Source organism: Silurus aristotelis (assembly GCF_946808225.1).
Source record: "Silurus aristotelis genome assembly, chromosome: 13".
In the NCBI taxonomy this organism is placed as follows: Eukaryota; Metazoa; Chordata; class Actinopteri; order Siluriformes; family Siluridae; genus Silurus; species Silurus aristotelis.
Genome location: NC_139586.1, coordinates 4,228,311 through 4,244,091, shown reverse-complemented (window position 1 = coordinate 4,244,091; position 15,781 = coordinate 4,228,311). Strand labels below are relative to the sequence as shown.

Sequence of the window (15,781 nt, the reverse complement as noted above, 5' to 3'; positions counted from 1 at the left end):
CTGAACGAGCCAAAATCACATTCTGCATTTCTCTCCTGTCTGGGGGAGCTCTTTCTGGGGCCTGGAGAGTGTGGAGCATGAACGAGGGCATCCCTTGTTCCTTCCAGCATCCCGCCAAGCGTGCCGCTCCGTTCCAGCGTCCCGCTGAGCGCTGCTCCATTCCAGTGTCCCGCCGCTCAGCTTCAGTATTCCTCCGAGTGCGTGTCTCCGGTCCAGTGTTCCGCCGAGGGCGCCGCTTCGCTCCAGTGTCCCGCCGAGGGTGGCGCTCTGCGCCAGTGTTCCGCCGAAGGTGTCGCTCTGCGCCAGTGTTCCGCCGAGGGTGCCGCTCCGCTCCAGTGTTTTTCCGAGGGTGTCGAAACGCCGCCCGGCCCCGAAAAGGACATCGTAACGCCGCCCGGGGGCCAAAAGGATGTCGTACCGCCTGCTGGCTGCGAAGGGACATTGAACTGTCACCTGGCCGCGACACGGACGTTGTACTGTTGCCTGGCCACGAAAAGGATGTTGTTGCGCCGCCTGGCTTCCAAGGGATCGCCTTACCACCATTAGGCCGCGAAAAGGAGGTCGTACTGCCGCCAGACCATGACAAGACCAGAACATTGTCCCCAAACTCCTCAGAAGGCGACGTCTTGCTTTCACACTCCTCAGAAGGCAACGTCTTGCCTCCAAGCTCCTCAGAAAGTGATGTCTCGCCTCCAAGCTCCTCAGAATGCGACGTCTCACCCCCAAGCACCTCAGAAGGCGACATCTCGCCTCCAAGCTCCACAGAAGGTGATGTCTCGCCTCCAAGCTCCGCAGAAGCTCCTCTGAGACCTAAGTGGTCATCACAGGGGTCTTTGATTCGCCCCCTGTACAGGCTAGCGTACCGGATTCTCCTGTGGTCCCAAAAGAAACTTCTCTCAATGAGAGCTGTTCACATCCCGGGCTGGTTGAATTGGAGAGCAGACGCCTTCGTCTGTACGCCTTCCCTCCCATCGCGCTGCTTCCGGGAGTTCTGGTGAGAATCCATCAGGATGAAGTACGTCTCCTCCTGGTAGCACCCTGTTGGCCAGGCAGACCGTGGTTTGTGGAGATGCTGTCCCTTCTCTAAGGACCTCCTTGGGATATTTCTCCCAGGAGGGAATCTCCTCTCGCAGGCCAGGGGAACCCTGGGAGTTCAGGGGGGAACAGGGGAGTTATAGAAGCTGTGACTTCTAGCAGCTGGTCTCTCTACTGTGGTAGTTGAGACCATTCTCCCTCAAAAAGGAGGTTTTATGCCGCTAGATGGCAGCTGTTCTAACCCAGCCATTAGGGGGGCACAAGCCAGTGCACTCTTAGTGCCGGTCCCAAGCCCGGGTAAATGGGGAGGGTTGCGTTAGGAAGGGCATCCAGCGTAAAACATGTGCCAAATCAAATATGCGGATCACAAATGAAAATTTCATACCGGATCGGTCGAGGCCCGGGTTAACAACGACCGCCACAGGTATCGTTAGCCGACAGGGTACCGGTGGAAATTGGGCTACTGTTGGCCGAAGGAGGAGAAGGAGAGGAGGAAGACGTCTACAGAGACGGCGGGAAAAGGAGCAGTGTAGGAGAGTAGAGGTTCGGGTTGGTACTTTAAATGTTGGTACTATGACGGGTAAAGGGAGAGAGGTAGCTGATATGATGGAGAGGAGAAAGGTAGATATGCTGTGTGTTTAGGAGACCAAGTGGAAAGGGAGTAAGGCCAGGAACATTGGAGGTGGGTTTAAACTGTTTTATCATGGTGTGGATGGAAAGAGAAATGGTGTAGGGGTGATTCTGAAGGAAGAGTACAGTAAGAGTGTAGTGGAGGTGAAGAGAGTTTCTGATCGGGTGATGATCGTGAAGGTGGAGGTTGAAGGGATGATGATAAATGTCATCAGTGCCTATGCTCCACAAGTTGGCTGTGAGATGGAGGAGAAGATAAGATTCTGGAGTGAATTAGATGAAGTGGTAGATGGTGTACCTAGGAAAGAACGATTGGTGATTGGGGCAGACTTTAATGGGCATGTAGGTGAAGGGAACAGAGGTGATGAGGAGGTGATGGGTAGGTATGGTTTCAAGGAGAGGAATGTGGAAGGGCAGATGGTGGTAGATTTTGCTAAAAGGATGGAAATGGCAGTGGTGAACACGTATTTTAAGAAGAAGGAGGATCATAGGGTGACGTATAAGAGTGGAGGAAGGTGCACACAGGTGGATTATGTTCTGTGTAGGAGATGCAACCTGAAGGAGATTGGAGACTGTAAGGTGTTGGCGGGGGACAGTGTAGCTAGACAGCATCGGATGGTGGTCTGTAGGATAGTTTTGGAGGCGAAGAAGAAGAGGAGGAAAGTAAGGATTGAAAGAAGAATAAGATGGTGGAAACTGAAGGAGGAAGAGTGTAGTGTGAGGTTCAGGGAAGAGGTCAGACAGGGGCTTGGTGGTGGTGAAGAGGTGCTGGATGATTGGGCAACTACTGCAGGAGCGATGAGGGAGGCAGCTAGAAAAGTACTTGGTGTGACATCTGGAAATAGAAAGCAAGACAAGGAGACGTGGTGGTGGAATGAGGAAGTGCAGGAGAGCATTAGGGGAAAGAGGTTGGCAAAACAGAAGTGGGATCGACAGAGTGATGAGAAAAGTAGGCAGGAGTACAAGGAGATGCGGCAGCAGGTAAAAAGGGATGTGGCGAAAGCCAAGGAAAAGGCATATGAGGAGCTGTATAAGAGGTTGGACACTAAGGAAGGAGAAAAGGATTTGTACCGATTGGCCAGGCAGAGGGACCGAGCTGGGAAGGATGTACTGCAAGTTAGAGCAATAAAGGATGGAGAGGGAAATGTGTTGACTAATGAGGAGAGTGTGTTGAGAAGATGGAGGGAGTATTTTGAGCAGCTGATGAATGAGGAAAATCAGAGAGAGAGAAGGTTGGAGAATGTGGAGTTGGTGAAGCAGGATGTAGATAGGATTAGTAAGGAGGAAGTGAGAGCAGCGATTAAGAGGATGAAGAATGGAAAGTCGGTTGGACCAGATGACATACCGGTAGAAGCGTGGAGATGTTTAGGAGAGATGGCAGTGGAGTTTTTAACCAGATTGTTTAACAGGATTCTGGAAGGGGAGAGGATGCCTAAGGAATGGAGAAGAAGTGTGCTGGTACCGATCTTTAAACATAAGGGAGATGTGCAGACCTGCAGTACCTACAGGGGAATTAAGTTGATCAGTCACACCATGAAGTTATGGGAAAGAGTAGTGGAAGCCAGGCTGAGAGAAGAGGTGACCATCTGTGAGCAACAGTATGGTTTCATGCCGAGGAAGAGCACCACAGATGCCTAATTTGCTTTGAGGATGTTGATGGAGAAGTATAGAGAAGGACAGAAGGAGCTGCATTGTGTATTTGTGGATTTAGAGAAAGCGTACGACAGGGTGCCGAGAGAGGAGTTGTGGTATTGTATGAGGAAGTCAGGTGTGTCAGAGAAGTATGTGAGGGTGGTGCAGGACATGTATGAGGACAGTGTGACGGCAGTGAAGTGTGCAGTAGGTACGGCAGACTGGTTCAGGGTGAAGGTTGGACTGCATCAAGGATCGGCCCTGAGCCCTTTCCTGTTTGCAGTGGTGATGGACAGGTTGACGGACGAGGTCAGACAGGAGTCTCCCTGGACTATGATGTTTGCAGATGATATTGTGATTTGTGGTGAGAGTAGAGAGCAGGTTGAGAAGAGCCTGGAGAGGTGGAGATATGCGCTTGAGAGAAGGGGAATGAAAGTCAGTAGGAGTAAGACAGAGTACATGTGTGTGAATGAGAGGGAGGGCAGTGGAGTGATGCGGTTGCAGGGAGAAGAGGTGGAGAAGGTGGAGGAATTCAGGTACCTGGGGTCAACAGTGCAAAGTAATGGAGAGTGTGTTAGAGAAGTAAAGAAAAGTGTGCAGGCAGGGTGGAGTGGGTGGAGAAGAGTGACAGGAGTGATTTGTGATAGTAGGGTATCTGCAAGAATGAAAGGGAAAGTTAATAGGACTGTGGTGAGACCTGCGATGTTGTATGGATTAGAGACAGTGGCATTGAGTAAAAGACAGGAGAGGGAGCTGGAGGTAGCAGAGCTGAAGATGTTAAGGTTTTCGTTGGGAGTGACGAGGATGGACAAGATTAGAAATGAGTTTATTAGAGGGACAGCACATGTAGGATGTTTTGGTGACAAGGTGAGGGAGGCGAGATTGAGATGGTTTGGACATGTGCAGAGAAGGGACACGAATTATATTGGTAGAAAAATGCTGAAAATGGAGCCACCAGGTAGGAGGAAAAGAGGAAGGCCAAGGAGGAGGTTCATGGATGTGGTGAGGGAAGACATGCAGGTAGTTGGTGTGAAAGAGACAGATGTAGAGGACAGGGTGGTATGGAGACGGATGATCCGCTGTGGCGACCCCTAATGGGAGCAGCCGAAAGAAGAAGAAGAAGATGGCAGCTGTTCTACAAGTGGTGTAAGCACCACAAGTTTGACCCACTCAACTGCCCGGTTGGGGCTGTTCTGGAGTTCTTACACAGACAGTTTGTAGAAGGCCACCTTGAAGGTTTATGTGTCTGCTATTGCGGCTTGTTGTACCCCACCAGCGTTGCAGTTGCTAGGGAAACACCCTGTCATGACACGTTCCGGAGTGCCTGTGTGAGATTTGCCTGTTGTATTGGTGGCTCTATCTGAGCCCCCTTCGAGCCTTTGGCCTAGGTGGCCCTTAGGTACCTGTCGGTTAAGATCGCCTTCCTTTTCTCAATGTCCTCCCTTGAAAGGTTTGGGGACCTATACGCCCTCTCTGTGGCCCCGTCTCTCCTGGAGTTAACCCCTGGCATGGCCAGTGCGTTCCTCTACCCTAGTGCTGGGTATGTACCTAAGATCCCTACGACCTGTTGTGTTGCAGGCGTTCTGCCCTCCTCCCTTTCTAGTTCCAGACCAGGAGACACAGATTCAACTGTGTCCAGTGCGAGCACTGGATACGTACTTGATGGAGGTCAGAGAAACTGTTTGTCTGCTATGGCCGTCATAAGAAAGGTTTTCCTGCCAGTATGCAGGCTCTCAGTATATGGATGGTGGATGCGATTTTGGTTGGTTATTGGTCCTCTGGTCTTCCCACCCTGTTTGAAGTCAAGGCTCATTCCACCCGTAGTATGGCAGCCTCTAGGGCCTGGTCTGCGGGGTGCCCCTATTGGCCGGATTTTACATGTGATTCAGAGCGTGGACAACGTGAGGCGTTCCCAAAGCGTTTTGGCACAGTGTCTCGTTCCCTCAGGGAACTACGGTTACGTCCATAACCTGGAGACGTTTTCTGTTCAAATGATGGAAATTGGAGACACCCTTTTCCCAGATGTGAAGGTACACCTATAGTTCAGTTGACACAATTGACAGACTTGGGGATTAGAGTGCAGGATTTATTAGTAAAATACAAATGCAAACCAGTACTGTGTGCTGATTACCAAAGACTGATGCATGAACTCTAAACATAAAGCACCTCAGTATTTGTGCTTGTGTTGTTTTCCTATTATGAAAACTTGAGGCCCAAAAAAAAAATTAATATCCCAGTTAACATCCCAGTTTTTTAAAAGAAATACTTTCATTGTCTAGTAAAAGTGCACTTCTCTGTGCTGTTCTATAAGTCAGAATTACTGTTACCAATTGCCTTATTTTTTATTTTTTTATTTAAACAGGAAACTGCACCATATCACCCGTGTTAGAGTGTGAATTATATATTAATAACCTCTATATTAATAGGTTCTATTTAAGCTAGGAAAAACATAGATGCCCTCAGCAATTTATGATGGTGACATTTATATATCTATTTAATAGGACATTGCTCAAAAGTGGCCATCTTTTTTTTTTTTTGTGAATTAGAACTTTTACCCCTCTCCCAGAGAGAGGGATCCCTCTCTGTCTTTGGTATTTGTGACTGATCCACACAACTATTGTGGCTATGTGTTAGAAGGGTTGACAATATGAGCTTCAAATTGAAGCAACCTTCAGAATTAGAAAAATTGCATATTACCTCAAGTTATGTTGGCCTTTTTAATAGATACCAATAAGATATACCACTGAAACCACCTGCTCCTTAAGGAAGCTTATGTACCTTCACTATGATTGCTACTTGCATTCAATTTCCCAGACAATGTCAACATGTTTTATTTTGACAACTGGTGCAATTTTCACAAAAAGATTTTTGCGGAATTCTAGAACAGCATTAATTGAATGTAACCTTAAATTTTACTGAATACTTTATCTCCGATCAATTTTATTTTTTTAAACTTATTTTCATATCTAAGAATAGGTGATTATTCATTTTACAGTACAAAGGCAACATTTCTGTGTTTAATAATATATTGGTGCCTTGCAAAAGTATTCAACCCAAATATTTTTCGATCATCTGAATTACAAATGACACATACTGATTGCTCTGGTATGTGTCAGTATATGTTACAGTATTTTGGTAGACAGTCACAACTTGCAATTCCAAATCTTCAACCAGAAGACCCCTGCTCAAAGCCAATTCATGAAAAATTGCAGCTTGAGGAAAGTGTAAGGAAAGTAGGTAGAAATTGCATGAGACGGGCCACAATACATTTAACATCATGCCCCAGGATAATTCCCCGCTAAAATCCTACAGAGTGATTGCATCATTCACCTTTTTTCCATTACCGATCATCCCCCAATCACTGGACAGCAATAAAGCTCTGAACTGCATGGACCAAATGCAGAGTGGAATGTCTCAGCTACAAAGGAAATTGCATTTGATGGTACAACTTGATAATAAAAGTCATACTGTTGATACATTAACAAGTCATACATTGATGTTCGAATATAAGTAGCTAATAATGAGTTTGAAATAATGTAGTAAAAAAAATGACAGGTCGATTTTTTACTTTTGAACATATGAAATGCATTTTACTATAATTCAAATTGGGTTTTTTTATTTATTTTCTTTATTATATCCATGAACAATGTGTAGTGAAACATAGCTTTATTTATGCAATTTTCATTGCATCACAAAACCAAACTTGAGGAATAAATAAACAAAATTAGATTAAAATTAGAAGTAAGCATCTTACTAGTAGAAACTCTAAACAGTTTTAGACTATTAGGATGAATCAGGCAGATCAGTCTGGCAAAAGGACCCTAATATGTAGGGTTCCGTTTATAAAAGGAAGTAATAATGTGTGAACGTTGTACTTAGTAGTCTTAAAGTCCAAATATTCTCTTGCAGTAATTCACAAAATATTGCAGAATAAATTGAACTGTCAGAAAGAGGACTTTTTGTCCCTTATACATTAAGTTTAATGTATAAGTGACAAAAAGTCCTCTTTCTGACAGTTCAATATTTGAACTTTTCTGTCAGGTTTGGGAGCGGGTCTCGAACCCAGGTCGCTAAAGAGAGTAGCAGTCAAACACATTACAAATACAAATAAAAGATGACTAAATAGGACGAAGAAACTCAGGAAGACAGAAGGTAACAAGTGACTCGAGAAGACTGGAGGCTTGGGGAAAACTCGGGAGAACGGATAAGCCACGAGACTGGGAAAAACTCGGGAGAACAGAAAAGTCAGGAGACTCGAGGAGACTGGGGAAAACGGAAAATCCAGGAGACTCGAAGACAGGGGAGAAGACTTGGAAGAACAGGGAAGACTCGGGAGAACAGAAAAGCCAAGCGCCTACAGAAGACAGGAGATTAGGGAAGACTTGGAAGAACAGAGAAGACAGCAGATTAAGGAAGACTGGAGAAGCTAGGAGACACCAGGAGGCTAGGAAAAACAGGAGGCTAGGGAAAAATTTGAGAAAACAGCAGACAAAGTAATCAAACAAAATAGAAAAACACTCACTAAAACAGAACAAACAATCACACACATATTCAGTTTCAAATGCGAGTATCAAGACAGACAAATACGAAGACCAATATCAAGACAGAAGATACCACAACAAGAATAATGACAAATACACTGACGACTGTACCACAACAAAAGTGAAGACAAATATAATGAACCAACCCAGACCAAGGCAAAAGGGGCAACTTGAATAGACAACCCTAACAAGGAGCAGGTGGAAGACATTAAACAATTAGGGGCTAGGGCCCAGTAGGGGGATAAGGGCCCAGTGGCGGCATCTGGTGGCCAAAGCAAAAACAAACCCAAAAAATGTCCAGACGCTGACACATTCCTATTGCCATTACACTTAATAATAATAAGGAAATACCCTTTATATTAGACTATTACTATTTGGTAAAATTCAATTAATTGTTAATTAGTTAAAATGTTTATGTTGGTTATTAATAAATTAGTTTTAAGGTATTGATAGAAAAACAGTAGTAAAGGATTATATTTATCCAAACATAGCAAAATGTCATGTGAAAGGATATTGACCCTTTATTTACATATACATTTTTGTGCTCTGTGCTTCTGTGCTCATATTTAAAAGAATATTAGATTTACAATGTTATTTGCTTGTAATTACAAGCCCTTTTTTTCAGAAACAAACAAATACATGATATACAACTCTCAGAAAGTATAAAATAGTACATTACATATACTATTAATTTATAAAAGCTGTAATATAATCCTTTGCTTTATCTATAACAGGTTTCTATTGTAATTAAGAATGTAAACTGATCTATATTGACTAAAAGATGACAAACCATCCCTTGTTGAAGACAATATCTGTATATGGCTTTCCTATTACTTAAAAAGAAAACACTCTTCTCAAAACTGCAATATTATACAATTATCTCCTTTATCTAAGTATAACAATATTCAAATAAAACATTTTTTTAAACACTACTCTCAATGTGTACAATGAGCTGTGTCAGCTGTGATAAATGATTAACAAAGGACCTTTACTGATCCACTGTCAAAAAGGAGTATCACAGTAATCCCTATGTTACAAATCTCTTAAGGATGGGATCCACTATGCAAGAGGTTTCCAAAATCTTCTTTGTTGCTTTTTGGGTCTTTTCATTTACCCTTGTCAAAAGTCAAGGTAAGGCTGCATATACATTTTTCTAAAATAATAATATTTCTTACATTTCTTACAATTCTTTTATGTAACAGTAATTAGTGTTAAAAAATTATGATTAAGACAATAAGCCTTATTAAGAGACATCATTAAGTATGTCTAACCAAAAGTTATATTTTATAGAATGCAGAACAGGAACGATTCAATATGAGAATGTGCAGAAAAGTTATTTTTTATTTGCTAATGTTATGTCTCAAGGATGCGTTTTCATTCAGTTTAACTTCCTGGTGGTTTGCTTAGTTCATTTTACTGCAAATATATATTTGACAAAAAATAACTAGTTTTTTAAAGGTTGAAAATTTTTGTTGAAAGAAATTGTTACTGTTTCATAAATAAAAAAAAAACTTGTTTGTTTTGTTATCTGTTTGTATCTATTATTATATAATTAAAATATTTTTGGTCATTGTTGCAGATATAGAATGCGTGGCCCCTGAAATACCACATGGAATTACAAATCCTGCTATACTGTACAAAGAAAATGATATAATACATTATAAATGTGAAGAAAAGTATCAACCCAGACCTGGAAAACCTAAATGCACAAAATACGGCTGGAGTATAAAACCCGAATGTGAAGGTGATAACCCAGTGTTTGTTTTCCTGTGTTAAATTTACTCAAGTTGAATATTTATATTTTAGAGTTTCGAAGATCTCTGTAAACCTTAATCCTTCTCATTGTATTTTATCTCATTTTGACACCAATAGAAATTGTATGTATGCTTGGTTCACCCACGGTTGGTGTTTATAGTACAGAACCTCAAGGGGTATCTATTGGTGAACATGTGCATATTATATGCTTAAAAACATACTGGTTTTATGGAACAAAGCAACAGTCAAGAAGTGTTAAATGCCAAAATGATGGAACATGGTCATCCAGACCAGTGTGTGAGGGTAAAAATGTAAAACACAATACAGTAATAATACTGGTACAATATTGTTGACACCATAATTCTAATAATCATAATTTCTGTTTGCCGTTACTCCGGCTTCCGCCTCCGCACCACGCCTAACATTATTAACTTGCGTATAATGGTTGAATAAATCCCAACAAATATTTTGCCTGTATTTCAGAAATTACTTGTTCAAAACCAAATATTGATTATGGAACAGTGGAGAACCCACAGAATACTTACAGGTTTAATACACATGTATTGATCCAGTGTGATGATGGATATCAATTTTATGCCACCTGTACAAGAAATGGAGTATGGCAGAGTACGGGAAAGTGCAACCGTAAGAATCAATTTATTGATATATTAATAAATAGCTAGCTAATAGCTAAAAGTTAGCTTTGGTCTGCTAATTTGAATGAGCAGTTTTTGAAAAGTGTTCAAAGGTGTTTCACTGTTTGTATTCCTTCTTTTGTTTGTGCTCGCTACATAAACCATATTGATTGTATAAAAATTATAATAATAAATGTCTATACTATGCATTAAATACTTGAAATTCTGAAATAATTAGCATGTGTTGTCTCTACACAGCTTAGGCAATAGCAAAAAATATATATATTCCTGATATTGAATATTATCTACATTTTAATTATAGGTGTATATATTTTTGTTGTTATAAAGTTTCTTTTCGGCTTCTCCCGTTAGGGGTCGCCACAGCGGATCCTCCGCACGTTTGATTTGGCACATGTTTTACGCTGGATGCCCTTCCTAACGCAACCCTCCCCAATTTATCCGGGCTTGGGACCGGCACTAAGAGTGGCTGGGGATGGTTCCCTGACCGGGAATCGAACCCGGGTCGCAGCGCTGGGAGCGCTGCATCTTAACCACTAGACCACCAGGGGACCTCGGTCTTCTCCACCTATACACTGTAATTTGAAGTAACTTGCACTGCCTGATTGTTCAAGTTCTGTTACTTACTGTAAGCATCTTACTTTTTCTAAATATCAAAAGAGGGCACTGGTGTCTTGTAAATTCCTTATCAGGTCCACATTAGAAGCTCCAAGCAGTTTTAGACTATTAGGATGAATCAGGCAGATCAGAACGGCAAAAGGACCCTAATATGTAGGGTTCCGTTTATAAAAGGAAGTAATGATTTGTGTGAACTTTGTACTTAGTATGCTAAAAATCCAAATACTGTCAGAAAGAGGACTTTTTGAGATATTTTCAGAACATTCCTATTGCCATTACACTTAATAATAATAAGGAAATACCCTTATTATTAAAGTAATTTTGCTAAGATTAATAAATTGTTATTTAGTTAAAATGTTTATGTTGGTTATTAATAAATTAGTCTTAAAGGTATTGATAGAAAAACAGTAGTAAAGGATTATATTTATCCAAACAAAGCAAAGTGCACCTTCTCATTTGTCCCAGATCACAAAATGTCCGAATGTCTGTAGTCTATTTATGCTTATCTCTTCCTAAATAAACAAACAAAAAAGAAAAACCTTTTTTTTTTTTTTTTTTGTAAATCATGTGATTATTTACTGGACTGAGCTGATACACTGCCCATAGGGTCAGTCAAAGGATATTGACCCTTTATGTACATATTAGCTTTTGTGACATCTGTGCTCATATTTAAAATAATTTTAGATTCACAATGTTATTTGCTTTGTAATTTCAAGCCCCTTTTTTAATATTTTTATTTTTATTTTTATTTTTAGAAACAAACAAATACATGATATAGAACTCTCCAGAAAGTATAAAATAGTACATTACATATACTATTCATTTATAAAACCTGTAATATAATCTTTTGCTTTATCTATAACAGTTCTCTATCGTAATTAAGAATGTAAACTGATCTATTTTGTCTGCAAGATGACAAACCATCCCTTGTTGAAGACAATATCTGTATATATTGGCTTTCTTGTTACTTAAAAACAAAAGGCGGGTCATTTAGAACATATAGTACTATATGCCTGCCTTGCACACACAGACCTGAAACATTGAAAACACTCTTCTCAAAACTGCAATATTATACAATTAAAGTATAACAATCTACAAATGCAATTCTTTTTTAAACACTACTCTCAATGTGTACAAAGATCTGCGTCAGCTCTGATAAATGATTAACAAAGGACCTTTACTGATCCACTGTCAAAAAGGAGTATCACAGTAATCCCTAGGTTACAAATCTCTTAAGGATGGGATCCACTATGCAAGAGGTTTCCAAAATCTTTTTTCTTGCTTTTTGGGTCTTTTCATTTACCCTTGTCAAAAGTCAAGGTGAGGCTGCATATACATTTTTATAAAAATGTATTATTTCCTTACATTTCTTTTATGTAATAGTAATTAGTGTTAAAAATTATGATTAAGACAATAAGCCTCATCAAGTTTGTCTAACCAAAATATATATTTTATAGAATGCAGTACAGGAACGATTCAATATGAGAATGTGCAGAAAAGCGATCTTCTTAAAACTTACCCAAATAAAGCGACAGTGAAAGTTAACTGTGCTACTGGATACATTGGATCTTATAAGCTGCAGTGTGAAAATGGCAATTGGGAAACAATTATTGAAAGAGAATGTAAAAGTAAGCATATCTTGAGCAACAGCAAATATATACGAAATTTATCATGATGCACCAGTAGAAGGATATTGTACATTGCATAAAATAACGAAAACTCTTTGGTTCTTGTAGAAAAACCTTGTGGTCACCCAGGAGACACACCAAATGGAGACTTTAAACTAACACTAGTTTCAGAGTTTGTATTTGGAGCGAGAGTGAAATACACATGCAGACCAGGGTAAGAGGCTGCTATGTTAAATAATGTCCTTACTTTTACTCTTTCGCTTTATTGACCCACTATATACACCATTTTAAATAATAGCAATTTCAAATAACAAACAAAAAATACAAATTTCATGATTTATTTGTAACCAAGCTCAAATGGAGGTTGACTTGTTTGCCTTTTAAGATTCCAATATTCAGTATGATTCTTTTTTCTTTAATTATTAAAGGTATAAATTGGCCAGCAGAATAGATTTTCGTGACTGTCGTATACAAGGGTGGGATAATGCTGTACCTGTTTGTGAAGGTAAAGAAATTATTATTGCTCTAGTTGAGTTTTATATATATATATATATATATATATATATATATATATATATATATATATATATATATATATATATATATATATATATATATATATATATAAAGTGATCTCTGCTTGTTTTTTCTTTATTTGAAATTAATTTTTGTCTTTCCTTTTCTGAATCTTTTTCATAATGACTGTTGTCATTGGCTGATTGATAGATAGATAGATAGATAGATAGATAGATAGATAGATAGATAGATAGATAGATAGATAGATAGATAGATAGATAGATAGATAGATAGATAGATAGATAGATAGATAGATAGATAGATAGATAGATAGATAGATACTGTTGACAGACAGACAGATGTCAGAAGTGTGAATAGTATAAATTGTGCAAACTGACAAGTGCATAAAAAGATGTAAAAAAATATCTACAACATGTAATGTATATACAGTATGTAGATATATGTACAGAAAATAAATATAAAGGCTATGGCAGTGGAAAATGTGCAGGAGCTGTTGAGTAACTATGTAAAGGCTTTTATATAAAATCTTTTACTATTATTTAAAATCATTTAACTATTCAAGAAAATCCAATTATCTGGTATGCAACAGGACCTCTGAGTAGGTTTGAAGTCTAGAAATTTTATATGCAATTTGTGACAGTGTGTTAAGTACAGGTAGATTTAAAAATGTGGCCATTTTTTTAAGTACAAAAAATTTTTTTTAAAATACATTTACACTCTTTATTAAAATATGTGACGCCTATTAACATTTCACACATATTTTTATATAGTACATACGAAATATCAGATACATATTTTTCTTATATAAATTAGTAAAATAAATGAATAATACAAAACATGGATATTCTGTGGGATCTCTGTTTGTAAATATAGAAATGTCAAGAATTTTAAGTTTGAGAACCCCAGGCCTAATGGGCAGGGCAGTGGTGGTTCTGTGGTAAAGGCTCTGGTTTAATGGTCATAAATTCGGAGATTCAAGCCCTATCTGCTTGTCAGGCCGACAAACACAGGCGGAAACCAAAGTCCGTCTTACGAGTTTAATGAAGTAGAACAGCACAAAACCAAACCAGGGTAAAGTTCGGGGTTAATATCCGTATGGTGATAGGGAAGGCAGAAGTTAGATTCCGAACTTGGAGAGTCACTAGAAACCAGGAAGTCCTGTAGGAAGGTAGAGTCCTTGGGTGTTCTGCCCATATAATCTGAGAGAACAAAAGGAAGGGAGAGGGGCCTTAAATAGGCCTTGGGCTGATGAGCACCAGGTGCCGATATTTAGTATGAGGGCGACTCACTCCGTGCGGGCGGGGTGTTGAGAAGAGGCGAGGCTGGTGGATCCCTGACACTGATCCAGTGTTTAAGATTCTGGGTTACTGATCAGAAGGTAGGATTTTCAAGCCCCATTATTGCTAAGCTGCCACTCTTGGGCCCTTGTGCATGGCTCTTAGCCCTCCATGCTTTAGGGGTGCTGTATCATGGCTGACCCTGTGCTTGTGACCCCAGCTTCCTAAAACAAATTGCTGGGATATGCGAAGAAAATAATTTTACTGTGCGACATATACATATACATGGCAAATAAAGTTTCTTTATCTTCTTCTAATAATGTCTGTAAACCTTCCACGACACAACATGAAAAATCAGTAACAAATTACATTTACAGAAAAGGTAAAGAAAAGAGTGCAGTTTCTGAAGAATCATTTATTAAGTTTTTTCCTTCTCCACAGTGGTGAAATGCAGTCCAATTACCAATTCAGATGATGTGATCGCTTCAGGCAACATTGAAGAAGCCAGCTTTGGAGATGTCATCCACTTTGAGTGCGCATCTTTTAACAAGATGTTGGATGCACCAGAAGACATACACTGCTTGGAGAATGGAGAATGGAGTGGCAAAATCCCGAAGTGTAAAAGTAAATCCAGTGCTTCAAGAAAGTTAATATAATATTTATGTTTCTCGAGGCTAACCAACTGGACCGGTGCATTTATAACATTTAAAATATATTTTTAATATGCTAATGTTATGTCTCGAGGATGCATTTTCATTAAGTTTAACTTCCTGGTGGTTTGCTTATTTTACTGCAAAAATATTTGACTGAAAAAAAAACAAGTTTTTTTTTAAGATTGAAATGAAACCAAAAATTCAATTTTTATTTTTTGTTGTTACTGTTTTATAAAACAAAAAAAAAACAAAAAAACTTGTTTATTTTGTTATCTGTTTGTATCTATTACTATATAATGCAAAAAAAATGTTTGGTCATTGTTGCAGATATAGAATGTGTGGCCCCTGAAATACCACATGGAATTACAAATCCTGCTATACTGTACAAAGAAAATGATATAATACAATTTAAATGTGAAGAAAAGTATCAACCCAGACCTGGAAAACCTAAATGCACAAAATACGGCTGGAGTATAAAACCCGAATGTGAAGGTGATAACCCAGTGTTTGTTTTCCTGTGTTAAATTTACTCAAGTTGAATATTTATATTTTACAGTTTCGAAGATCTCTGTAAACCTTAATCCTTCTCATTGTATTTTATCTCATTTTGACACCAATAGAAATTGTATGTATGCTTGGGTCACCCACGGTTGGTGTTTATAGTACAGAACCTAAAGGGGTATCTGTATTTCATGTTGGTGAACATGTGCAGATTACATGCTTAAAAACACACTGGTTTTATGGAACAAAGCAACAGTCAAGAAGTGTTAAATGCCAAAATGATGGAACATGGTCATCCAGACCAGTGTGTGAGGGTAAAAA

The 15,781-nt window shown here is 39.4% G+C and overlaps 1 protein-coding gene across 14 annotated transcripts in view; it reads left to right on the top strand.

Annotated features, from left to right (window-relative positions):
• The window catches only part of LOC310735404 (complement factor H-like), a 189,708-nt gene that overhangs the window by 76,064 nt on the left and 97,863 nt on the right, over positions 1-15,781 (top strand). For all 14 annotated transcript variants that reach the window (XM_083558120.1, XM_083558121.1, XM_083558118.1 and 11 more), the window contains 2 exons: positions 15,287-15,451; positions 15,580-15,774. In XM_083558120.1, coding sequence (XP_083414246.1) covers positions 15,287-15,451; positions 15,580-15,774 — 360 coding nt within the window. The remainder of the gene's footprint in view (positions 1-15,286; positions 15,452-15,579; positions 15,775-15,781) is intronic.